Below are 26,139 nucleotides of genomic sequence, written 5' to 3'. Positions count from 1 at the left end.
CTACGAGAGGAATAGGCAGTTGTGTTTATGTTTCGTAGATCTAGAGAAAGCATATGACAGGGTACCGAGGGAAAAGATGTTCACTATACTGGGAGAATATGGAATTAAAGGTAGATTATTAAAATCAATCAAAGGCATTTATGGTGTCAATTGGGCTTTAGTGAGAATTGATGGTAGAATGAGTTCTTGGTTCAGGGTACTTACAGGGGTTAGACAAGGCTGTAATCTTTCACCTTTGATGTTCGTAGTTTACATGGATAATCTGCTGAAAGGTATAAAATGGCAGGGAGGGATTCAGTTAGGTGGAAATGTAGTAAGCAGTTTGGCCTATGCTGACAAATAGGTCTTAATGGCAGACTGTGCCAAAAGCCTGCAGTCTAATATCTTGGAACTTGAAAATAGGTGCAATGAGTATGGTATGAAAATTAGCCTCTCGAAGACTAAATTGATGTCAGTAGGTAAGAAATTCAACAGAATTGAATGTCGGATTGGTGATACAAAGCTAGAACAGGTCGATAATTTCAAGTATTTAGATTGTGTGTTCTCCCAGGATGGTAATATAGTAAGCGCGATTGAATCAAGGTGTAGTGAAGCTAATGCAGTGAGCCCGCAGTTGCGATCAGCAGTGTTCTGTAAGAAGGAAGTCAGCACCCAGACGAAACTATCTTTACATCAGTCTGTTTTCAGACCAACTTTGCTTTACGGGAGCGAAAGCTGCGTGGAGTCAGGATATCTTATTCATAAGTTAGAAGTAACAGACATGAAAGTAACAAGAATGATTGCTGGTACAAACAGGTGGGAACAATGGCAGGTGGGTACTCGGAATGAGGAGATAAAGGCTAATTTAGGTATGAACTCGATGGATGAAGCTGTACGCATAAACCGGCTTTGGTGTTGGGGTCATGTGAGGCGAATGGAGGAGGACAGGTTACCTAGGAGAATAATGGACTCTGCTATGGAGGGTAAGAGAAATAAAGGGAGACCAAGACGACGATGGTTAGACTCGGTTTCTAACTATTTGAAGATAAGAGGTATGGAACTAAATGAGGCCACAACACTAGTTGCAAATCGAGGATAGTGGCGACGTTTAGTAAGTTCTCAGAGGCTTGCAGACTGAACGCTGAAAGGCATAACAGTCTATAATGATAATGTATGTATGTATGTATGTATGTATGTATGTATGTATGCATAAATTGTCATCCAGCTGCTCAGTATTTCAAGCCAAACTATGGGCCATCAAATTTGCTATATAATGGTATGAAGAACACAACAACATAAATGCTCAGATATTCAGTGACTTGCAGGCTGCATTGAACACAATAGAAAGCATAGTCAACCCATTCATTATCTGCTACTATAAGATCTACAGTACAGTAGTGCCCCAATGTCTGTCTTTCATGGATCCACGGACACACTGGCTCTCCTGGAAATGTCAGTGGAACAACCTCTGGACCTCAAGTACAAAGGTGTCTGCCTATTCCAACAAACAAAGCTGAGTCCAGTGCAAAATATTAGTACCAGAGTAAATTCTCATTCAGTTCTCTGGCCATGGAAAGTTTAAGTGATAATTTTAATGTTTTAAAATCAATATTTTTTTTCTTTTTTTCTTTGGATCCACTCAAACAATGGACCATTTACTGTTTGACTGTGGCATATGTAAAAGGACCAAATTCAATCTTGAGTGTCACATGAACAATTCAAATTACATGTAAAAACGTAATCTGCATCCCGGGGACTTGAAAAGAGTGCTTCGAATTAGGCATTATTTCAAATCACACGGTTTTTTGCAGTAGGATCGATATATCAATATACCAAGTAAGAAGAATGTGTGTGTGTTGATTAAATGTAAGTTATAAATCTCTTGGCGTGGAATACCTTGGAAGAAAAGCTTGCTCAGTATTCAATATTCACAGGGCAAAGTTCAAATATAAACAATCTTTAATAAAATGGCAACAAAGGGTGCTTTTTTCCTCCAAGGCATTCCACACTCTCCAGAAAAATGTTTGGATAGCAGGCCCTCACATTTTTTTCAATTCCTGAGGCAGCTTCCCATGTCCTAGCACTAACATTGGCACATTTTGACACACTCAAGTAAAAGAGGGTGATTTCTTACATCATCCTAAGCTCCTAGAAGTACAATAATCTACAACAACATTACACTAATCAACTATAAATAACTGAGATGTACTCTCTCTCTTCTGCTGACACTCATTTCTGCTAGATAATATTAGTACAGTGGAATCTTGATTCTCCATTTTTGGAGGGTCAACGAAAAAAGACAAGGAAAAAATGGGAAAACGGAAAATCCAGGAATGAATTAAAGCCATCAACAATTTAGCAAAACAGCATAAAATTTAGTACAATTATAATCTTACAAACACTCCTAATCCGAACCAAACCAAACCACAGCCCTAATGGGCCTTTGCCTGTTCAGCCTGTACAGATGTAGATTACAAGGTGATAAATGGTCAGTGTGACAAATCCTCTCCCTTCTTTTTTTCCCGTCTTAAATCTTCTACTGTATTGTAATATTGTCACCAGTGTACTGTCCATAGAAAGTTTCTGGAAATCTTGTGCAATGCGAATTAGGCCTAAATTGACTTTTAAAGATTATTTCATATTTCACGGGATACGCATTGATCGTCTGACGATGAACAGCATATGTTTTCACTCCTCAATAATGCTGCTACCTGTGTGTTCAATGATAATGTCTTAAATGTAGGACTGTTGGTAACAGAGAGCCTTCACGTGTATTGTACTGAGCAACAGCGGGAAACTTTTGTCGGTGACAGAAAATGTTAATGAGGTACACACATCAAAGTTTGTGGAAATCTTAATTTCATATTTCCTGATAAACATGCATGATTCTCATGTTGCTTTGAGCTTTCTTTCAGTTATTTATGTTAAAATCAAATAAAGAGAAGTTTGTGACAACAATTGCTCTGCCACAAAGTAACCCCAGTGTTCTAAAATTGCCTTTTTTAGTAATCTGGAGTTGGAAAACGATGTTCAACTATACTGAAAAACGAATGTCCATCCCCTGTTAAGATCTAATTGAGAAGAACTAGTTGAAAATGGTCCGAGTAATCTACGTTCTTGACACAGGAAATGTGGTATTTGCCCTCTAAGCCAGGAAGAAGTGCTGAAGAACATGTACAACAGGGCAATTGATTTAGAAGGTGATGTTCTGAAGCAAGCTGTATGTAAGTTTCATTGAGCACCTGAATCTCATAAGAGGTAAGGTAACATATAATGGATGCAGAAAGGGGAGATGTATAGATGTGCCACCTGGAAAAGGTTTGACAGCTTCAGATTTTGACACTGAAGATGAGATTCCTAGTTGTAGTGGCACCAACGGAAACTGTCGCTCAAAGAACATTAACACGTTCACTGCTATGCAAATTACACATTCCCACCCCCAAAAACTGAAAATGAAAAAATGGTATAAAACTTACCAAATGTTGTCAAAAATCCAAACATGTGCCTATAAGGATGATACATGCCTAAATTACAATTTTTGAAGACGTCTAAGTCTGTGGGTCGGATTTGGCTCCTCAGCACCGTGCGCTGCACCATCAATCACTATCTTGTTGAAAATCTTATGTTATAATGAGAGATATTACAAAAATTACTGTTTATGACATGTTAAAAAAAAAACACATTTAGCTTTATTAATGTTGTTTCTTCCCTATGTACAATAATTTACAGCTTCACCTACCATCCACTGTTTGGTACACTTACATGTCTTTGTGGTACTTTCAACAAATTAATAAACAAAAAAAAACAAAAAAACAATAAAAAGTGATACTTGTCAAAGCAATCAAACCGGGCAAAGCCCCGGCAAATCTGGAGAGCCAGAACAGACAAACGTTGATTTTTTTTTTTTTTTTTTTTTTACTTCCTGCTTTATTGCAGGCTCTCCACTTTTTGCATTTGGTTATTCCTTTGGAGTCTCGCTCATCATTTTTCACCAACCGATGTAAGTTGTTCTTTCTTAGAGGACTGCGCACTAGCTCTGCTTACATAAAATCAGCTTCATGGTCCGTATCGCACTACAATAGATTCACAATTAAGTATGTATTTTCCACCTAGTCGATACAATGATTGCTTAAGGCAATTTTTAATGGTCAAAAGTGGTACATGTTTCGTATATTATCAACATCTTCAGCCACATAACAGTTTAGATGAAAAATGTATAAAATTGACAAAGTAATGCTTTAGAGGAAGTGTCCTTAAAATTAACATAAGATTGACAAGATTGACGGGCTGGCAGAAGTGATTCCAATATTTGTAGGCGGAAGTTGTATAAAATCATCTTCGGATTTCCAAGCCTGGTATTGTGCATGTTGTATAAGTGGAAAGCATTGATGAACATCAATTGAATGATGTGGACAAAAATTTTTTTGTACCAGCGAAGGGTTTTCCTTTCGAAAGGATAGTACGCCTTGAGTTGTACAAACCGATCACTCCACTTCATGTGTGCATTATATTGCACTATTGGCAAAGGATTTTCTTTTTCTTGGCCTCTCTTATTTGTGACAGTGACCACTAATGTTCTCAAATTGTGACAAAATGTATTGTACCACTTGCTTGTCCCTCCATAATTCCCTCACCGTACTGAGCAATGGTTCCACCTTTAGGCAATACTGCCGTCTTCACAATTGGAGGGTTGTACAGCCGGTCAGCTCGGAGTGTTCCTCTACCGTATGTGTTTTCAGACAGAAGCTTGGACGCTAGGGCAAAACTGTTATAATAATTGTCTATAAACACAAAATGGCCATTATTCAGAAGGTGCTCCAAAAGATGCATGATCACTTTTGTAGTTTCCTTTCCCAGACAACTGGTAGTTGGCTCCGGCGTACACAATAAATTTGAAAGTGAGGCCCTCGGGTTCCTTTAGAGCATAAAGTTTTATGCCATACTTATGCCGTTTTTCCTTTATATACTGCTTGAAAATCAAGCGACCCCACCAAAGTACCATAGCTTCATCAATGGACAGTTCCCGTGAAGGATAAAAAATGCTAGACATTTTATTGTCTAAAAAATCAATAATTTGTCTCACCTTCTCCAGCCTGTCTTATGACTGGGATTTGGGATCACCGATAAGTCTAATCGGGGAAAAGTGTAGGCATCGGAAGATAAGGAGAAAACGATCCCGGCTCATATACAGTTGAAACGCAGGAACGTTGAAAAGCCTACAAGTTATCCAATAATCTTGCTGTCTGCTCATTCACAATGTTCCTGTATGAATCGGCAAACCCAAAAATGTCTTTAGTTCATTGACATTGACATCCTTCTATCTTGTACTGCGCGATTTCTCCTTAGTGCTTGGCCCACAAAATAACTAACGCATAATTGTTTGGCTCAAGACAAAAAAAAATTGTTATCAAGCAACAATAGAAACCAGTCAATTCGCTTGTTTTCTCCCAGTATCGGCACTAGCAGTTTGTTTCCTTTGCTAAAGGGTATGTTCTTCAAGCCGAATGTTCGATATGACCAGGTTGGGTTGAGTTCCAGTTCATCCTCGCTTTCCGTTTCAGAATCAGCACTTCCTTCACTCGTAAACTCATCATTACTGCCGGACAAATCAACACAACAATGAGCCATCACACACTCACAATAAAAACAATTTAAATATAATTCAAACTACTGCCACAATCGTAAAAAAATCACCAAAAGATGTGAGCGATGAACGACGAGCGAAAATATATCACGCCACTACTATTCAAGGTGCGTACGCCATACGATGTGTCTTCATCAAGAGCTGAGCTCACACTGTCTGTTTAGAAATGGCATGGCAATGCGGGCCGGATCTGGGTCATGCGCACTGGTAAGTAGCATGCTAGGGGCCGGATCTGGTCCCTCAGCATTGAACGTGTCAAAGACCTGAAAAGATGATTCAAGTAAAAATGAGAAAGATGACATCTGTACTGAATCAAAAGACAATTCATTGCATGAAGAAGAATGTAATTTTTACTCTGAAGAACTTCCAATTCTTGAAAATCGTATCTTTGAATCCAATGATAAGATTCTGGGAACACGCGTAAATGTAATAAAAATATTCGAATGCAAGTACTATCCAGGAATCGTAATGAAAGTATACAAGCAAGGTGCAGTTGTCAGTGCTATGGATAACTCTGTGTAGTGGCCGGATATCAAGGATGAATTATAGTACACAGATGATGAAATATGGTGTAAAATTAATCCAACCATACAAAGGGGAAAACTTGAAATCTATGGCAATTCAGAACTCAGAAAACACAGTGCAAAGTAAACAGTTTCTAAACTACTCTCCCCTGAATGATGCAAATATTTCAAGTGGTTATATCTGAGGATTTAAAAAATATACAGTGTGTTGTGTTGTCATGGATGTGAAATAAATTCTCCGTTTATATTTAGCCGAAGTCTTAAGTAACCACTTAATGGGGGTAACTTTGTGACATCTGCACCAAATATGGAAATGCAATGGCAAAAAAGAAAGTGTCCCAAAGTAACCCCATCCGGGGTAACATTGTGACAAGTTCTTCTTGAAATATTAAGCGATTAAATGCAAATACACGTAGAAAAATGTATATGTTTTGCACGTTCAAACATCTGACAAAACTCGTTCAGTCTTCAAGTACAACTGTCGAAATGCACTCTCTCCTACCAACTGTTGTGGCCACTCTCTGCTTTATGATTTCTGAAAATTCCCTAACACAATCCAGCCGAATGCAAAACTAAAACTGTCCCTTATGTAAGTTCACTGCCGATTACGTTTTCAGTACAGTACTTACTCTAATTATTGCAATGATAGGACGTTAACGCTAAGATTTGTAGGTATGATGTAGCCGCCCTTTCGTGTGATACCATTTCTCGAAAAATGTTTGATCGAGGATTTAGCTTTGTTGGTACTGAAATTTCTGGCCAGTTGATCTGGGAAATCCTTTCTTCGAGCAACGGATAACGCAGGATTTTTTCAACATGATTTTGATAGGTTGGTCGCGGAACTGCAAGATTTCAAGGAATAACCCCAGAAAATGTAGTTTTCAGAAACGGATAATCGAGGTCAACTGCATCTATGTTTGTAGTCTCTATTTAACATTTGAGGACTATTCCACAAACATTGTCTACTTTCAGATATACTGATGTTACTGACAATGAAGCAGTAACTTGGATTTCATTATGAAATGATTATGAAGATACTTTTTAGCATTTGTACAAAAGCTAATCTGACAAGAATGGATACAGCAGGTAGATCAAACACAGTGGAAGTACAGGATAACAAATATCAGACTAGTACAGATCTCTATGCTGGAAAACATGAAAAGGAAAGATGCAAACAAATTACCTTAGTGGTTCCGGGAAAAAAAAAATCAACTCTTCAATCAATGGGTATAATAAATCCTTCTTCCCTGTCTACATATAATGAAAAGCTGGAAGGAATTTTCCCCTTTTTATTAAGCATAATCAAGAAGCAAAACACAATGAACTTGTATTTAAAACTCTTGTGTGCATGAGGACCTCATGAGGTCATTGGAGTTCTCAGACATTTTTATGCATTATGTATTATTTTTAATCTCAGTAGTACATTTTCCCTATCACCTATTTAACTTCATAGTCAATCCAACACATATACCAGTGATGCCATGTTTATATATACAGTAAAATCCTGTTATTACTTTCTTCAACGTACTGTGGTTTAAACGCGTAATAAGCGGGACAGCGCTATAGATGGGAAGTTATATGTAAGGTGGGAAATTAATTGGGAAACAATATTTCAGTAATGTATTTTATTATTACTTATTATTATCAATACAGTATTATTATTATTATTATTATTATTACAGCACAGCATGTTACTGTTCATTACTGTAGTTCCAATGTAAAGTGTAAATTTTACCTCACTTCCTAATAAAAAAGTCTTTGATTGATGCTTGTCGAGTTTGTGTACTACTACTGTGAACGATTACATTTTCTATGCGGTTTAAGTAGCTGCTCACATCACTTGATAAGCCGCTAGGAATGTCAGTGATCATGTAATTTCAAAGAATTTTAATTTTGATTGCTCCGAGAGCTTCATTTCATGTGGGGACATTTTCATCCACAGATTCAATTTCCTCATCACTGCCTCATCTTGCACAGCAGCGGCAGCATCTTCCGCAACTATGAAGTCAACATTACGGATTTCTGATGTCACTAGACCATTGTCAACTGACACAAAATCTTCCAAATTAACATCTCCTAACTTCTCCCATACAGCAGCCCAATCCTCTGTCATTATCAGTTGTCACAGGGCCATTTGTTTCACCGGGTGTTGCACCATGTTCCTAAAAAAATTAGAAAAAAGGCAAATTAACCTCCTAGTGAAACAAAAACACTTTATACAGAAACTGAAAATCCACAGCCTGTTTCAAGTCAACCGACCGGATCTGGAACGGGATGAAAAAAGCACGTAACTAGGGCTGAGGAACGGAATTTTTCCGGTTGGTGAGGCCTGTCGCACTCCAGGGCAATGATTAACGAATTACAAATGAAATGAAATAATTGTGGAGAGTGTTGCTGGAATGAAAGATGACGGGAAGCCGCAGTGCCTGGAAAAAACACGTCCCACCCCCACTTTGTTCAGCACACACCTCTCATGGAGTGACCAGAGCAGCAGTGAGAGACCAACGTTTTACGGTCTGCACCATGGTGAGGCTCATTTTATACAGAAGACTGACAAAATACAGTATCCTTCTCTAACAACATTCAGAATCTTACCTTGAAAAAGCCTGCTTTATTTAAGCAATTGGTGATGGTCTGCACTTTGATCCCTTCCTATGCAGTAGAGATGAAATTCATTGCGTCCAATAAGGTGATGTGGTTTTCAGCTCCACTGTCGATGTACTGCAGATATTGTAGAACAACACACTTTCTATAGAAATGCTTGAGCACTTTTATGACCCCATGGTCCATCGGTTGGAGTTTACTGGTTGTGTTGGCAAGTAGGAATGCTAGCAATACATTGTTCAGGTTCACATTTTTCGGGTGAGCTGGACAGTTGTTGACAAAAAATAAGATTTCGGGATTGGCTTTTACTAATTTTGGTCCAATTCTTTAAGCCAATTAACAAACAAGTCACTAGTCATCAAACAAAATCAAAAATCAAATCAAAATCTCTTTATTTGCATATGAGGTGTCTACTTCGGTGGCAAATGGTACACTGAAATACATTATTGTCACAAGCACTAAATTTTAAATTAACAAGAAAAGAACATTTTCCTAGAATACAATATTATACAATTTACGCTAACAATTTTTTCTATTGAACACACAGCTCATCCTTAATAAATTTATAATGTTTACAAAATTCTAATTCTAATATCTCCTTTACTTACAAACATAGTCAACTCGTATACAGAATGTGGAATTACTTCAAATAATACTATACTACTGGTATAAGATTAATATTTACATTGCATTTATTTATGTATTTTTTACACATTTTGGAACCTAAGTAGCATAACGACCTGCTGCGTCTTAACCAGAGCCCCTTTTGCCACCACTTTTCAGAGTTCCCGAAGGGCCTTCACAGCTACCGTTAGCGGTCCCATGGCCCTCAAAGTCCCCACTGTACTTCACCCCTACAGGCAGTCCCCTACTTCAGCTGTCCAAACATAGCCCAGGGGATGGAATTAATTTATTCACACACATTTTTTATTTACAATAACCTGCACTGGTCGAATGCCCTCAAACATTTCATTTATTTTCTCTGTTGCTGTTTATTCTCTTCTTGAATATCTGTACAGATTTTGGAAAAGGATCAAACACTACCCCTGGTAAACTGTTCCACTCCTTCACACCCTTCCCAATGAATGAAAATTTACCCCAATCGCTTCTGCTAATATTCCTTCTAATTTTATACTTGTGGTCAGTTCTGCCGATATAATTATTTTCCAACTGAAGCCTCTCACGGGTATCTCCCCATGCTGCTTCTCCTGTATAGGCTCTATATAATCCTATAAGTCTAGTTTTCTCCCTTCTCTTACTTAAAGTTTCCCACCCAAGTTCCTCTAACATTGCTGATACACTACTTTTTCTCCTGAAATCCCCTGTAACAGATCTTGCTGCTTTCCTCTGCATACTATCTATTTCTTTTATTAGGTATTCTTGGTGAGGATCCCAAACACTGTTTGCATATTCCAATAATGGAAGAACCATACTTAAGTAACTTTTTTCTTTTAAATCTTTGTTGCATCCTTTAAGTAGCCTCATTATGACATGTAACGATCTGTATGCTTTCCCAACAATGTCATCAACATGACCCTTCCAGTGCAAATTACTTTCATATTTCACACCTAAGTATTTGCACTTGCCATCTTTTGGGATAACTACCGCATCCGAAGCATATTCAAATTAAGTTTTAAAGTTCCTGTTTGTAAATGTTGTAACAGTTGATTTGCTTCCATTAACCTTCATATTATTTTCTTCACCCCACTGTTGCATAATCTCAAGGTCCCTTTGTAATTCTGAACAATCCTCAATGTTATTTATTTCCCTATAAACAAATATGCCATCTGCATACAATCTTATTTTTGATGTTATATTGTTCCCCAAGTCATTTGCTTATATTAACCCTCGGACACTCGCGCTAGGAATAGACGCAGCATTACTTGCGCGGGGTACATACGTAGCCCGAACTAAAATTCATACTGAATGACTCGTACGCGCTATTTTTTGGTTTCTTTAGTAATAGTATATTAAATAGTATATATATAAATATTCTAAGCCAAATTTGAAAACCATATGTGGGTTTTTCTTTTGTTAAGATAAAACTCTTGAAGGAAAATTTGATTGCATCTTACACCAAGGGAAATCTACCATGGAAACAGATCTAAAAGAATTACAGTTTTTACATTTATTTTTAAATATACTCGTATACCTACATTAGAACATATTTGCATGCTAAATAAGCAAAAACGATATCAGGTTAAAAAACTGTCTTGGAGTTTCTGTGAGTATTTTAGGAAGTTTTAGCACTCTATCAAAGCACGTATTTCCGCAGTATTGGTAAATTTTGCATCACGATTAGGTTCAAACTTGTCTCTTAATTCACCTATATATATATGTGTCGCTGTGGTTACCATTTGTGTTATATTGCTAACTATAAAACGTTCTAAACATTCAAGTTCCGTTTTCTAAGTACGAGCAATTCCCTCAGGGAAGTGAATGGTAATATTACGGGCTCTTGTACGCACATCAGTACGTGGATGATCCCTCGGTATGTGGATGATTGATTAGCCACTTGAAATTGCCCTTGGCAGTGAACCATCGGGAATTATTGCTGCCGGTACCTGCATCGTCATTTGTCGCTGGACACTAGAGCAGGATATCTTTCTCAAGGCTTGTACCTTCATCAGATTCAGTTTGGTGTACTTCGTGTGTAAGTATGTCCTGTTCACTATCGTTACTACCACTGCTAATAATACTATTACTACTTTCTTCTAACCACTGACTAATTTGTAAGTCACCTACTTGGCCGCCTGCGCAGCGACGTTTCCTTTGCTCGGTCATTGTCAGCACTGAAACAGCAATGCTCGCGCGGGCTACTATTGTAGCCCAGATCATTTCTAATCCGTCTGGCGCCTAAATGGCGTTCCTAGACAAGCCGGAAACACACTCGTCAGTTAAATGCAACATGGACAGGCAGTTATAGAGAGTATCAACATTCCTGACAACGAATATACTATGTACTACAATAAATGACTGGGCTACACCTGTAGCCAGCACGAGTATCCCAGGGTTAAGAAAAGTAACGGACTGATTATACTACCCTGTGCATTTCCCTTCCAAACTTTCTCTTCCTGTGATACATTATTTCCTACTTTGACTTTCTGAACCCTTGAATTTAGAAATGTTCTTATCCAACGTATAACCCTTATGTCCAATCCTATTCCCTCCAATTTCTTTAATAATATTCCATGTTCCACTCAATCAAAGGCTTTGGAAAGATCTATGGCTATGCAATCTAACTGGCCTCCTGAATCCAACTGATCTGATATGTACTGCTGAAATCCCACCAGTTGTGCCTCACAAGAAAATTTCTTTCTAAATCCATACTGGCTCCTCATTAACCAATTTTTATCATCATATATACCTCTGATGTACTTTGCTATTAAACTCTCCAGTATTGTACAAACTATACTGATCAGGCTAACTGGTCTGTACTTCTCTGGTTTCCTTTTATCACCCTTTCCTTTATAAATTGGTATTATAGATTCCTTCCATTCCTTTGGTATTACACTATTATTTGTGACATAGTTAAAGAGAAATTTTAAATAAGGCACTATGTACCACCCCATTGTCTTTAATACCTCCCCAGTACTTTGATTACTTCCCGCTGCTTTTCCTTGCTTAAGCAGTTGGATTTCTCTGAAAATATCTTCATTTGTGAATGAGAAGCTTCTTGTTTCCCTATGTGTGCCTCCCTCTCTATCTTCTGTTACGGTTTCCGACTCCTGACAATCTTCTACTGAATCTCTGAATTTCCTATTAAATTGATTTGCTTTCTCAGTATCTGTTAAATAGTGTTCACCCCCTTCTCCCACCATTGTAGGAATTTGGATTCCTTTTCCTTTTTGATTCCTAATATATGAATACAGCTTTATCCATTTCCCTTTGTGGTCATTACTCTCTTGAAGTATGCCATTCATACAATTCTTTTTCTTCCTTTTTCACTCTATTCAGTTTGCTCATTAGCAGTTTTCTAGTTTCTCTATTCTCCCTACCCACTTTGATTTTCCTGTTTACTATTCTACATTTTCTTTTTAATTTTCTTATTTCCCTTGTATAATAAACAGGGTCTGAAATCATTTTACCCCTCTTAACAGGTACAAATCTCTTCTCTCCTTCCCAAATGATTACTTCAAAGTGTATCCACATTACTCCCTTCACTTATCCAACAACTGAATTGTGATTTAAAGCAAGTCCCAAATTCATCAACTTTAGTATTTACATATAATTTCTGTCTTGTGTGATCCTATTATTATGCATATTTTGGTACGAGTCCTACATCCATTATTACAGCCTCAGTTTTAGCAACAATTTCCCATGGTTTAACCAAAAATACATCTAGCAAGTTATTGAGACGAGTCGGTTCTTGTTCTACTTGTGTAAATCCTCCCTCCTCAAATTAACTTATTTGCCAGTTTCTGTTCATGGGCTTCACTTGCAGCTCCATTCCATTCCACTTCAGGAAAGTTTAGATCTCCCCCAGTTATTACCATATCATGAGTATAATCTATTATTTTCTGAAATATTTCCACGTCTCTTTCCTCTCTTCTAGGCCTATATGTTCCTATAATTCCCACCACCTTCATATTATCACAAACTAATTTTATCCCTAATATTTCATCCCTTTCACTGGCAAACCATTCATGTGAATAATCAGTTTCCTTCACCAGAATAAACAACCCCCTCCCATTTGATCTCCTCGGTCTCTACGATAGACTGTATACCCTTCTGGAAATACTTCTCTATTATCCAGCCCTTCTTTCAACCACGATTGCACTCCTATCACCACATCAGTCTCGTAAGATTCCATCAATGTACCAAATTTTAATTGTTTATTTACTACACTCTGACAGTTTACCAAGAGCAATCTCAGACCCCTTCCTCCCTAAAATTGACTGTTGCAATTGGGTAACTTGAAATTCCTTACTTTCCTGAGTTTCATTTTCTAGTTGACTGAGCCACCTTGAAGTACAGCTGGCTTTTTCTACTAGTTTTCCTGGTCAGTATTATAACTGAAGAGAGTTGCCTTTTTTACAGTACATATCTTATGATTAATAAAATCTAGAACAATATTTGCAATCTTTCGTTTGCCAGAATTATTTAGATGAAGGCCATAACAGTGTCTCTCGAAACTGCTGCATTCAATTGCCTGAGTATTACGAAAATGTTTACAAATTTTAACCATATCTGTATTAACTTTGTCCACTTCAATGTTCACACACGAGTCTCTAATCAAATGCCTGTCGGGCACGTTCACTACAAAGATGTTAGTGCGAGTCAGCTTACCTAGTGTACATTTAAGCTGAGATATGACATTTTTAGCGTCGTCGTGAGCTACGTCGTTCGTCCCGCCGATGATCACTACTGCATCACAACTTCCGAGATTTCTTGCTGCCTGCTGCGTGTTTTCAGTATCTTCTTGATTGGGGCTCCAGGATAGATGATGGCTGATGCTGCAATATTATCACTGTTCATTTCCTTCGCAATTCTCCTTGCCTAGCTATCACCAAATATAAGAATATTCGACACTTTCGCCAGTGCACTGTGTGGGATTTTAGGCCTAACTTTGGCGCATGTCGTAATGGAGTTTGTGCTATACGTTTGACTGCTTCCCATGTGGTAAGTTCTTGCGTATCACTTGGTTCCTTCAGGGATGAAAATCTATTTTTGGTATCAATTACAAAGTTGTCCGTATTTAACTGTACACTTTTCCTCCTAGAATCTGAAGCAACTTGACACCACGCGCTAGAATTCACGAAGCCTACCTGTGTTCTGAGTGTTTACCGGTACTTTCGATTCCAGTAAACATACCTTCTCCTTTAAAATTTTGTTCTTCGCTTTTAATGCTTGTAAATCCTGTTGCAATAAAGAGAGAATTACAAGTACATTATCATTACCTCCATCCTCCAAGGAATGAGACGCCAGCAATTTGTTGACCGTTGTAGGCTTAGGTTTGTTACCGCTATTCAAATTGCATTCGCCACAGCTCACACAGGTCCAAGTATCTTCATTTTTAGCAAAACTAGCACTACATATACATTCAAAATGGTACCAAATTAAACCCTTTTCACACTGGATACAATTCTTCACTCTCTTCTTGTTTACACCACACTTATTCCTGATTATTTCGCAAGAGAACCGGGAGCTATCTTCACTTACATCCTTCGCTAACGCCATCTTAAATAAAAATGCACACATTTAATGTTTTTAAACCATCGGGGTCACCTGACTTCCCCAACATAATCAGAGGTAATTTTTCAGATCCACGAGTATTTGCAGCAACAAGCACAGTTACCCTTGCTCTGCTTAATTTCCCACCACGATATTTCTCTCCTTTGAACACATATGGCTAATAGGGCATTAGCTTAAAGAATAAGCCACATTCATCTGAGTTAAACACATTGCGCAGCGCATAATTTTTAACGAGCCTAAGTAGCACTTCACTTTGTCAGTTCTTTACATCACTGTTGAGGAAAGCAACGGGAAACTACCTCACTCCTCATTTCCCTAGTACGCCTCTTCAGTGACGCGTAGGCTATTTATGACATCTGTTGGCGGAGCTGCAGAGGATCAAACCAGCCTTCGGGCTGAATACCCAACATACATACATACATCACTGTACCTAACCGACTCAGATTCACCACTGACTCGAGGATATATTATGCAATGCCATTGTTTGAATCTATCAAGCCAACAACTCGAAGCACCAAAGTCTGTATTTAATTTCCCTGCTATTTCTCATGCTCTTTGTTGTATGACTGGGCTGCTTAATTGGGCTGAAGCCCCACAGGATTGGTGAATCCATTCAATAAGAATTTCCTCAAATTCTTCATATTTTCCAGGTCTCGCTTTCTGATGTTTACAACCACCCTTCGCTGCGTCGGTAATAGCGTCCCTATTTTTCATTAATATTCTTAACCTGCATGAAGAGATACAGATTCAGACAAATCCTTTTGATTCAGTGGAGAATTTTCATCGAACTTAAGGAGAATTTGTAGTTTTTCACTTATAGAAAGAGATATACGCTTCGCCATTTTGCATTATTCACAACTGCACTGACAAGAATTCAGAAAATGACGAATAAGACAGGACAGAAATGAGCTGTATTGACAAGAAAACTCGAATGTTTAATCCCTTTCGGGGAAAGGCAAGTACATTTGGTAAAATTTCGACACTGTTGGCAGGGGTGTTTCTCCACTTAGGTTGTGGACTTCTTTTCAGCTACATGAACTATAATGACCTCCAGTACTGGGAGACTAACAAATTTTTCACCATGCCATTTAAAACATCTCAAATACAGTGCAGTGCTTTTTTTTTTTTTTTTTTTTTTACAATTTGACAGAATTATCCTTTTTGACAAGGGAAAGGTGCTATAAGTGGAATTTAGAAGCGTTATAATACGGTAAAATTATGCAGTATTCTGTAAGATCCATCCACGGACCTTACAAAAAGAGTGTAATAAATGGGATAGAGTTTTAAAAGGGGCACGTAATAACAGGATTTTACTGTGTATATATATATTACATAACAGATAGCAAAACAGCCCTACAACCACCCCGTCAACATCCATGCGTACCAACCACCATTTATTTTCAGTGGGCCCTCCCAATCCAGTTACCACAGGCTTCAGGAGTACCTCTGGTACAACCTCAAAGTCATTACAACCTTGTATATGTACCCATGGCCAATAGGCCTGATGATCAGTCTTTGAAGCTTAGCATAGTAATTGCAAAAATATTGTATATATATTCCATTATGGCAAACCACATCACATTTTAGTATTAAAATATTAGCTCCAGGTAAGAATTGTTGGCAAAACTAAGAAACTGAACGTAAGTTGAACTTTAAAGTTCGAAATTTTCAACACCAAACACAAATGAAAAATAATTCATGCATGAGAGGGTTAAAAATTTCGAAATGTGCGAGATCCATGCTGGTAAGAATTACTGTCACCCATTTCCAGAGCAAAACTGTGGTATCCTGGAATCTCAGATGGACTGCAGTTTAGACATATTAACCTGTGAGCGTGGAGTGCCGAGCAATGCTCGTCATGCAGAGAACACTGCGTGTGGTGGATAGACGAGCATGGCTCGCACAGTAAACACGTGTACTGTACTGCGATATAGCTGTTACGCTTGCTGCTTGTTGTTTTAAAGGGCCTAACATTGAAGGTCATCGGCCCCATAGCCGTTACGATCGAAGCTGTTTATGTTTTAACTCATTTCTCCTTGAAATGGAAGGTTTGAGCTTTCGAATGATATACCTTGATCCATATTTTGTTAAGTGTTTTGTCACTGAAATTCGAGTGATGTTTCAAGGAATGTTGATATCTGCCACCAGGACCAAGCACTATTTTTGTCTCCTATCGGGTGACCACCATGCACACTTCTTGCATTATACCTTTGTTTTCTCTCTCGGGGAAGAACCTGACTGTCAACAATCATAAATTTTATGTATTCAGGGCTCTCGAGAGAGTTATTTCCATCCTTTTTCCTTATCACACGCTGCCTTGCATTCCGTCGGTCGTGAATGGAGATGGCTCCTACAAGCAAGTGGGGGTTATCGAACGTGGAAATAGAGGATGTTTTAGGACAGCTGAGTGGTTCTAACGAAAGTCTGTTAGATTCAGATGGTGATTTGAGTGATGTGGATGACATTGCTGTATCCAAAGTTCTCAGTTCAGAATCAGATGCGATTGATAGTGTGCAGAATGGCAATCTGTATGTCACAGCTAAGAAATTTCTATGGGAAAACATGTCTAATAGCGTGGGACAAATAGAAGAGTTTATAGGGAACCCAGAACCTCAGAATGAAGCAGCTGGGGAATGTGATGGTGTGACAGTTTCTAAGATGTTCTTTACAGACAAATTAGTGGAACTAATAGTTCGCGAAACAAATTTACATGCTGAGCAAAGAATCCGATCTAGGGGCTTATTACCAACTCGTTTCAGAATGCAGGATTGTAAACCAGTCACGAAGTACAAGTTATACATTGTGATTGCTCTTTATTTGTTAATGGCTATAATACAAAAGCCTGAGCTACAGAGCTATTTTTCTAAAAGCTTTATTCTGTCCACGCCAATTATTGGGTCTGTTATTTCAATGGTCGTCCCCACTCTGGCAAACTAGCGAAACTGACAAAACTAAGGAATCTGTAGTTCTGAAGTTCTGGTCTAGATTTTGTTATTTATATATTGTCTACCCTCTGACAAAGTCTCACATCTGCAGCTCGTTCTGTATACCTAACACATAAAACCAATAATTAAATATAAAAATTGATTTTACATGAGTAATCACAACTTCTTTCAGCTCTCCTAACCTTTTGACAATTTGCAGATTCGTTAGTTTGCCAGAGCAGGGACGATATTTGAATCAATTAGTAATTTTACGCTTTTCAACAACGAGGTACCTGATAAATATCAGGGGACCCTCAAAACGTTTCAAAATTTATCCGATTATGTCGTGTGTTTCAAATAGGAGAAAATTCGGACAGAGACAGTGTTTTGGTGTCCACACTGCGAAGCAGGTCTCTGCGTTGAGGGATTCTTCAGGACGTTCCACACCTAACTGAACTATTAAGGTAAGATAGAATAATATTTTCCAAAAGAATGGAGTTTTCTCAACATGCATGTGAATGTTTTACTGAAATATGTCAAATAGTGCCAAAGTTGTATTGAGTTGAATAAAGCCTCGCATGAATCTGAGAAAGTTTAAACACCGTTCTCAGAACTCCTCCCGCAGCACAGAGAAGACCAGGCATTTAAATCCACCGTGCTGAGGGCTTAAACACAGAGTTGTATTATTATAGATTTTTAAATTATTAAAAATTACTTTATAAGCAATGAATGAAAGATAACATTAGCATGAATTATTGAAGAAAATTATGTACGAGTTTTATGTCCCACTAACTACTTCTATGGTTGTTTTGGGACACCGAGGTGCAGAAATGTTGTCTTGAAGGAATTCCTTTACATGCTTGTAAATCTACTGATAAGACTGGTGTATTTGAACACCTTCAAATATCAACAGACTAAGCCAGGATAGGATCCAACAATTTGGGCTACAGTCTACAGGAACACTACTATAAATCATATACTCAAGATATGCATTCCAACTAAGGTACAGTTTTCAGGTTTGTTGGGCAAAATTATCAAAACATTTCTGAGGTTCACACAGTGAGATACTGTTATATACTACCAGAAACATCTGCAGAATATTTTACGTGAACTTCCTGAGAGTTATCGAGTAACGCATGACTTTTTTCTCAAAATGTTCAAAATTCAATTAAAAGACAAAAAGGGTGGATGTGAGTGTGTGTTATAATTTCTCATTACTGGACATATATCAATGGGAGGTACATTTGCAAGGTAAGGCATAAGAGTTTTCTATGATAGGCCTACATCTTGCAATTACAGCTTTTTATCAAAACCTTGTTCTGCCTCAATATATTTCAGTCTGCAACATTAGATGAAATTCCCAGCATAAATAAATTGAGCACAGGCAATGTTGGATGAAGGCCATGCTATGCACCTGTAACAATAACAGTTTCTGCAGTGGTGGCTGTAGCCTATGTGAGTAATAAGTCAGTTTTCAGGAAAGGTATCAGTAACTTGTGTTATTAGCTACATGTACTTTTATTACTGTCTACTGAGATGCCTGTGTGTTAGCGAAGTCAATTTTATTGTACCTAGGTAGTGCACTGAAATATTAATGCCAGAACAAAGATAAGAGGCTCATGTAGGTTTGTACGCAGATTTTAGGAATATTTTATATGTGCCCAGCTACTCTTACTTAGAGGAATAGTTGGGTTCAAGCAACCTTCTATTAGGGCTGCTACTTTCGAGATATTGCCACTTTTATCAAGATTTTCAAGGTAGGAGATGCCAACAACAATGGAATTAGTGTTATATAAGCCTTCACTGACCAAGATATGAATGGGAGGGTGACAGAGACATTTAGAATAAGAGTTAGAATGCCCAGGAGGTGATTTCAGGTTAGATTCCAGGTTAAGCCATGCCATTTTAGTACTGTACCAATTTATTTTTAATGGTGTAGTAATCTTATCATCGATCTAATAGCTAAAAATGTTTATAAGATTAAATTGGGACAATGACAGGGTTAGCCCCAACTTCAGTAAAAAGCTACCGATATAATATTCATGCATTAAACACTTTACCATAAGGAAAAATTCAAATGGATTGTCATTTGTTGTAAATGTATGATGCCATGTCTTTTCTGAACTGTCAAGAGTGTAAGTTTACATCTAGTACATTGGACACACAAGTTTGAAGTAGCCTACAGATATTGGAAAGATATTCTTGCCATTATGAGCTAAAAATAGCACCTGAACACAATAAACATGGATTACCTAAAGTACCAGTCAAATCCGTATATAAGAGCATACAAGCAGGCTATTCAGTCTCTGGTGCAGGAAGAACTGCTGCTGCTGTTACCACTCACACCCCTTCACAGCAAATCATCTTGACTACCATCTAACATGTTCGGGATTCCTATTTTCTTGAAACTGTTTTCAATTACAGTAAAAGTCTGTTACAGCAAGAATTCATAACGGCGTAAAGTTTACTCGCTACAGCGAATTGTCGTTCTATCAAATTTTTCATAAAAGTCGGAGAAAACTCCATACACATTAAAATCGGTATGAAAGGGCAATCAGTTTGTTCAAAACTTGTGTTTTCGCGGATGATATCCACACTACGGCTTACTAGTTTGTTATTTTACGAAATTCAATACTACGTGAAAGTGTATGTTAAATTCCATTCTGAAGAAATTATAGCATCTCTCCAGAGGCTTCTGCAGCAAATGTTTCAGTTTTCTTATTCAAACAGCATCTGTCACCTAATCTAACTTAACCATACTATATATATATATATATATATATATATATATATATATATATAATGAAAACATATTTCAAGCGCCCGTAGAGAAATGATAACCTTCTCGCTATAAATTTATATGATAATTAACTTTCAGAAATTTAACAAGACACACGAGAAAATAAAACTAATCCATAAAAAAATTATGCACTCTGCCTTATCTTGAGGTGTATCCCGTTCTTACTTTGTTTCAATCATACTTCATATGAATCATATTTCCATCACATTCTATAATTTGTCTACCAATTACTTTAAAATTATTAGCATTGTAGTATTAAAATTAAGTGATTGTTCACTTTAGTATTTACTAGCTGATTTACCCATGCTTTGTTACGGAATTCTACATTGTACACAGAATTCTAGGTTAGGTAGTGTACACGTTGTGAGCAAGATTGTATTATACTGCACAGCAAGATTGTATTATACTGCACAGATCTTAACATTACCCTAGAAACGCGACTGGGAAGTTACCAAAAATATTTTCTCATATGAAGACTGGGTTAGGGAGTATTCATTGTAATGGTAGGTACGCTTGACTAAAATCAGTCAAAATCAGGCTGGGGAGTTTTCATTATAATGGCAGACACACACTTTCCACCTGCCTTTTTACATCCTCAGAAAAACTGTCTTTATGGTTTCCCCAACTGAAATGAACATAGGCCATTACAATGATGTCAGTAGTAATGGCGCAATTAAAAGCAATGCTTTCATGTGAAATACTCGATCTAACAAATGAAAAACCACAGATTTTCTCACTTTTAACAAACAGTACTACACTGCCGATCTAACACTCCAAAGTTCCGGAGCTCGAATGACCAAGCTGCACACAGGCGTGATCCGTGAACACTCTTCGTCTTTATTCGGCGGGGGTTGTCGAACAGTGGAGAGTCCCAGGGCAAAAACTATGCCCTTTTACTAATCTTTTTCCTAGGAGTACCCAATGAGTCGGAAAATCTCAATTCACTACACTGGCGGAGGAAAAATCTATCTGACTTGAGGCAAATTGTTCCTCCAAGGCAGAGGAGAAACTCCCTTTTTACTGCTGATTTGGAATAAAATGAATGTAGAATTTAATAAAAGTGAAGAGGAAGAAGCTTTTCTTAAGAAATGGCTCTTTTCAGAGTTGAATTTTGAGTTATTTAGTGAATTGTGGTGCTATAATTTGGAACAGGCCTAAATTCCAATTCTAGCTACTACTAAGTGAGCCTCTGCCTTACATGTGCACACTGCTCATACAAAACAGCGCGTCAGAGTAGGGATAGAATAGCTAGAATACTATGGTAGAATAGCTGGAATACTATGATGAACCAGTGTGTTACGTACCGGGAGTATCAGAGGAATGGCATGCTAAATAAGAAAGTTTTCTAACTCCCCAGATATTTTGCGCCAATATTCAGTCAGGCTGTTATACTCGGTACGCAGCAGTAACCCCATCCATCGAAGTTGAGTGGCAGCATAAGAAATAAATCACGTCACAACAAACAATGATCAATGTATTGTTGATCAATATTATGCGCTTTCGATATTGTAGGCCTTCACATTTAGTTTTCTTCCGACTCTGAAATACCACCCGTATCATAGTCGGTGCGGTAAAACTGAATAAAACATAAATTATCGGAAATTGTGTTTCCTATAACTTTTGTCATGTAGTACTTTTCTATAGGACCAATAACGTAGGTATTTAAAAATTAAATTTCAGGTGCCTTCCCCTAAGCTACAAGTTCATCTCGGATGAATAAAACTGTAGTTTCTTATTCCCTGACTCTATGTACCAATTTTTCATTTAATTCTGTTACCGCATTTTCTCGTGGCTCGGCGTTGATATGGACTTGGCAACAAAAATACAAATTCATGAATATCTGTGCATCATAGCCGGTACGGTAAAAATGTATAAGACATAAATGATCGGAAATTTAATTCTATATAACTTAAATTTTGTAGTGTTTATGATAGGACCACTAATAATACAAATATTTTTGAATTAAATTTTAGGCCTTCCCCTAAACTACCATGTCACTCAGCATGAATAAAATAATATACAGCTTAGATTGTAGTGGCTCATCCCCCGACTTTACATACCGATTTTCATTAAATATTCTTCAGCCGTTTTCTCGTACATACATACATACATACATACATACATACATACATACATACATACATACATACATAAATTACGGAAAAGTAAAAAGTGCATTTCCTTGTTACTGTGGACATGACCGATACAGAAATGCCATTCTTTTCAAATTCTGAGCAATGTACAGACAAAACTCTTATTTTATATATATATATATATTTCTAACTAGTTCACAACTGCTTTCGGACATGTTATTCAAGCATTTCTTACGAAAATATGTCCCCCTCTTTCAGTTTGATTTTTCTTTACAGAACAGCAGTCAACAGGTATTACTAATCGACTCCGATATCACTTAAGAATGTTGACGGGAGAACTCGCTAGAGGACATAGCGACGAAACAATATCGAAGATGATCGATCACGTGCAATATAATCGCTGGGGTGCATAAATATCAGTACGGTAACGGAAAAACCATACTCGCTATAGCAGACTTCTACTGTATCTTCAAAATAATCCTGTCATCAGAAATAGCATTACTATCGTTATGAAGCAATATCACTTATTCCAGAAGTTCCTCTTGTACTTACGGTAAACTATCAGTTTTCGGGCTGCAAAACGCTTTGCAACACTTGTTGGTAACTTGAAGTGCATTCTATCATTGTATAATGCACTTTGACACTGAAAACTTACTGCCAGCTGCACTATTCCTGCAAATTTCGGTCTAAGGTATTATTTTATACAAGTTTATATGATGCAATATACTCTCATTGTGGATTTAATAACAAACAGTTACGAGATCATGGAGCACAAGCGAAGCACTCGCATAGAAAACAATATGTTTGTAACATACTGCAAAGCGCGTTACTATAACAGATCAGTGCTGACTTGCACAATGAACTAGATGAGCACTGTGATTTGGAGACATGAAATATCAAAATGGAAAGGCTGTTACTTGCCACCTAAATTCTGCAACACTAATGGAACTGCACGGTAAATGCTCAACAAACTGGATGCGTATTATTTTTCTTTATTCTAATATTTGAGATTAATTTTCCTTTGGAAATGAGTTTTTTGAAGAAACAAAACTAGGTAAATCAAGGAACTGAGTGTACTGCATTTTCATTAGAAGTTACTTCAGCATTTGTTAAAATGATGTTTGCTGAAAAGGATGTGTAGTAATAACTTCTCTACACTAGACAAACTGTATGATGTCACATCTACATGCAAGGATATTCAGAAAAGTTTAAAACTGCTGATAATACCAATAAAATGAGGGAAATAAATGCAAGCAAATCATCATCCTCATTATTATCAGCTCTTCTCCTGATTCAGATGCAGCTGAAAGGCAATAACTATAATTTTACTCTCTATCACTTCCTTGAGGATGGTTGCCTAGTCATACTTCTTCTAAAAACAATAATAATCACCACCAACACTATCACTTCCTCGTCCGTAACCTTCACCCAGTACAGGTGTGATTGCCCAAGGTTATTCGTAACCAATACAAAAACAACAAACGTGTGAAGTTCAATTTTTTATGCGCCCTTCACCAGTCTTTTTTGTTAAGAGTAAGCTGGGTAGTACCAACAAAATCAGTAAGGTTATTAGGAGAAGTTCGGAATTTTTTCTTCAAAATAACATCTTTTGGATGTAAGCCTCTTTATCTTACAAACACATGATAATCACATAAAATCTCTTACCTGCAGAATACCTTTGGTATGCCTCCATCACCAATTCAACACCAGGCCACCTGAACCTCTCCTCCTCAGAACCTGTAGTGTCTGGATGATGTTCTCCATCTCCCTCTCGGTCGGGTGCTAGACGTTTAACACCATTCTGGAGTAGCAGTGTACTAGCAGGTGGGATACTTGCAAAGCGATATCCTGGACGAGTACCATTCTGGCCCATAGTTGGAAGTAACAGCACCTTGTCTGAAGGAGGGCTCAGAGGCCGTTTGAGACCACCAGCTGTCCACAGTCGATCAGGACTGTCCGGGATGAGTTTTAGTAACCTGGCACTCTCTTCCAACAGAGGACAACTTTCAGAGGGCACTTCGGGCACCTCCGATTGAGTAGCTGGTGAAATTTTTTCAGGTTTTGACTTGTTGCAATAAGCCACAACAGAGTTGATGCATTTTCTTCGAAGACGTTCAGCAATAACTGTTTGCCAGATTATCTCACCCTCTGGAATTAAAAAAAAAATTAAATTCATCAAAGCACATTAGGTTGTGAAGTATATGTCAGGAAATATTTTCTTATTATTATGCAGAGGGCAAATCCTATTTTCCACCACAAAATGATGAGAATCAACTTTAAATTTCAATTGCCATTTTGTGTGCACTATGCATATGCTGACAAATATCTGCTACTGTTTTTTGTAGAAATAGAAGACATTTCTCAGAGTATGGGCAATTTGTGTTCAACTTGCAATCTTCCATTAAATAAAGGAGAAATCTAAATATTCCTAGTGGGCTTGGAATTGTAGTGTAGATAAATCGCAAGAACTATTACAAACAAAATGAACAATACTTAGGAAAAGGAGAAAAGACAGGTTATAAACCTGCATGGACAACAGCAGTAAAGTCAGGCATTTTGTACTCAACAGGGTTGAGAAGTGTACAGTAATTATAGGGAGAGAAGGAGCTAACTGAACTATCCTCAAGAGTTATTGCTTCTAAATACATTACCTCAACACGAGAGGAAGGGTAAGTTCAAGTAACAACAACTACTACTCTACTACTTCTTTGAATGGGGCTACTTGGGATCTTCTCCTGGTGTAGCTTCTATCCTTCCTCTGACCAGGGGGTTACCTTTCTTGTTCAGAGGGCATTTCTGTGAACCATAGACTTTCTTTGGGATCCTTCTCACAGCCTCTCAATTTTTCAAATACGTCAGCCCCAGTTCTTTTATGTCCTCCTCAGTTTCCATCAGCCAGATGGTACAGACCTTCTTGTTTTACCACAGGGTTAACAGGCGTTTGGTTAATCTACTGGGAGACAATCTTTCCACATGACCATAGAAAGCTACTCTCTTTTTCCTGCACAGTGTGTGACTATTTGGGAGAATATCTCTGAACTGTGATATATCCAGTATTCCCCATCTTCAAGTACTGGGCCTAGGATATTTCTAAAATTCCTCTCACTCTCCAACCTCCAGTTCCTCAATCAAGATTTTCTGTTTGGTAACAGACTCTCTCCACTCACTTGATTACACCCTGTTCTAGTGACCTCTCTCTGTTAGCCTCTTTCATATTGGTCACATACTTTGTTTTCCCCCGTGACACTTGGAGTCCCACTTTGGCTGCTTGATTTCCAGCACTATTGACCCAGATCACTGCTATTTCCAGATACTCAGCAATCAGTGTCACGTCATCTGCAAAGACCAGACAATCTACTGTCAACTCTTCCCTCAC

The 26,139-nt window shown here is 37.8% G+C and overlaps 1 protein-coding gene across 3 annotated transcripts in view; it reads right to left on the bottom strand.

Annotated features, from left to right (window-relative positions):
- Nucleotides 1–26,139, bottom strand: part of px (plexus) — a 742,022-nt gene that overhangs the window by 36,113 nt on the left and 679,770 nt on the right. For 2 of the 3 annotated variants that reach the window (XM_067150020.2, XM_067150021.2), the window contains one exon: nt 24,429–24,911. In XM_067150020.2, coding sequence (XP_067006121.2) covers nt 24,429–24,911 — 483 coding nt within the window. Of the gene's footprint in view, nt 1–7,435; nt 8,310–24,428; nt 24,912–26,139 lie in introns of those variants that run through there. The other variant, XM_067150022.2, reaches the window with a different exon arrangement.

Source organism: Anabrus simplex, chromosome 6 (genome assembly GCF_040414725.1).
Source record: "Anabrus simplex isolate iqAnaSimp1 chromosome 6, ASM4041472v1, whole genome shotgun sequence".
Lineage (NCBI taxonomy): Eukaryota > Metazoa > Arthropoda > Insecta > Orthoptera > Tettigoniidae > Anabrus > Anabrus simplex.
Note: the sequence above shows the minus strand (reverse complement) of the source record. Positions and strands in the feature narration are given on the sequence as shown.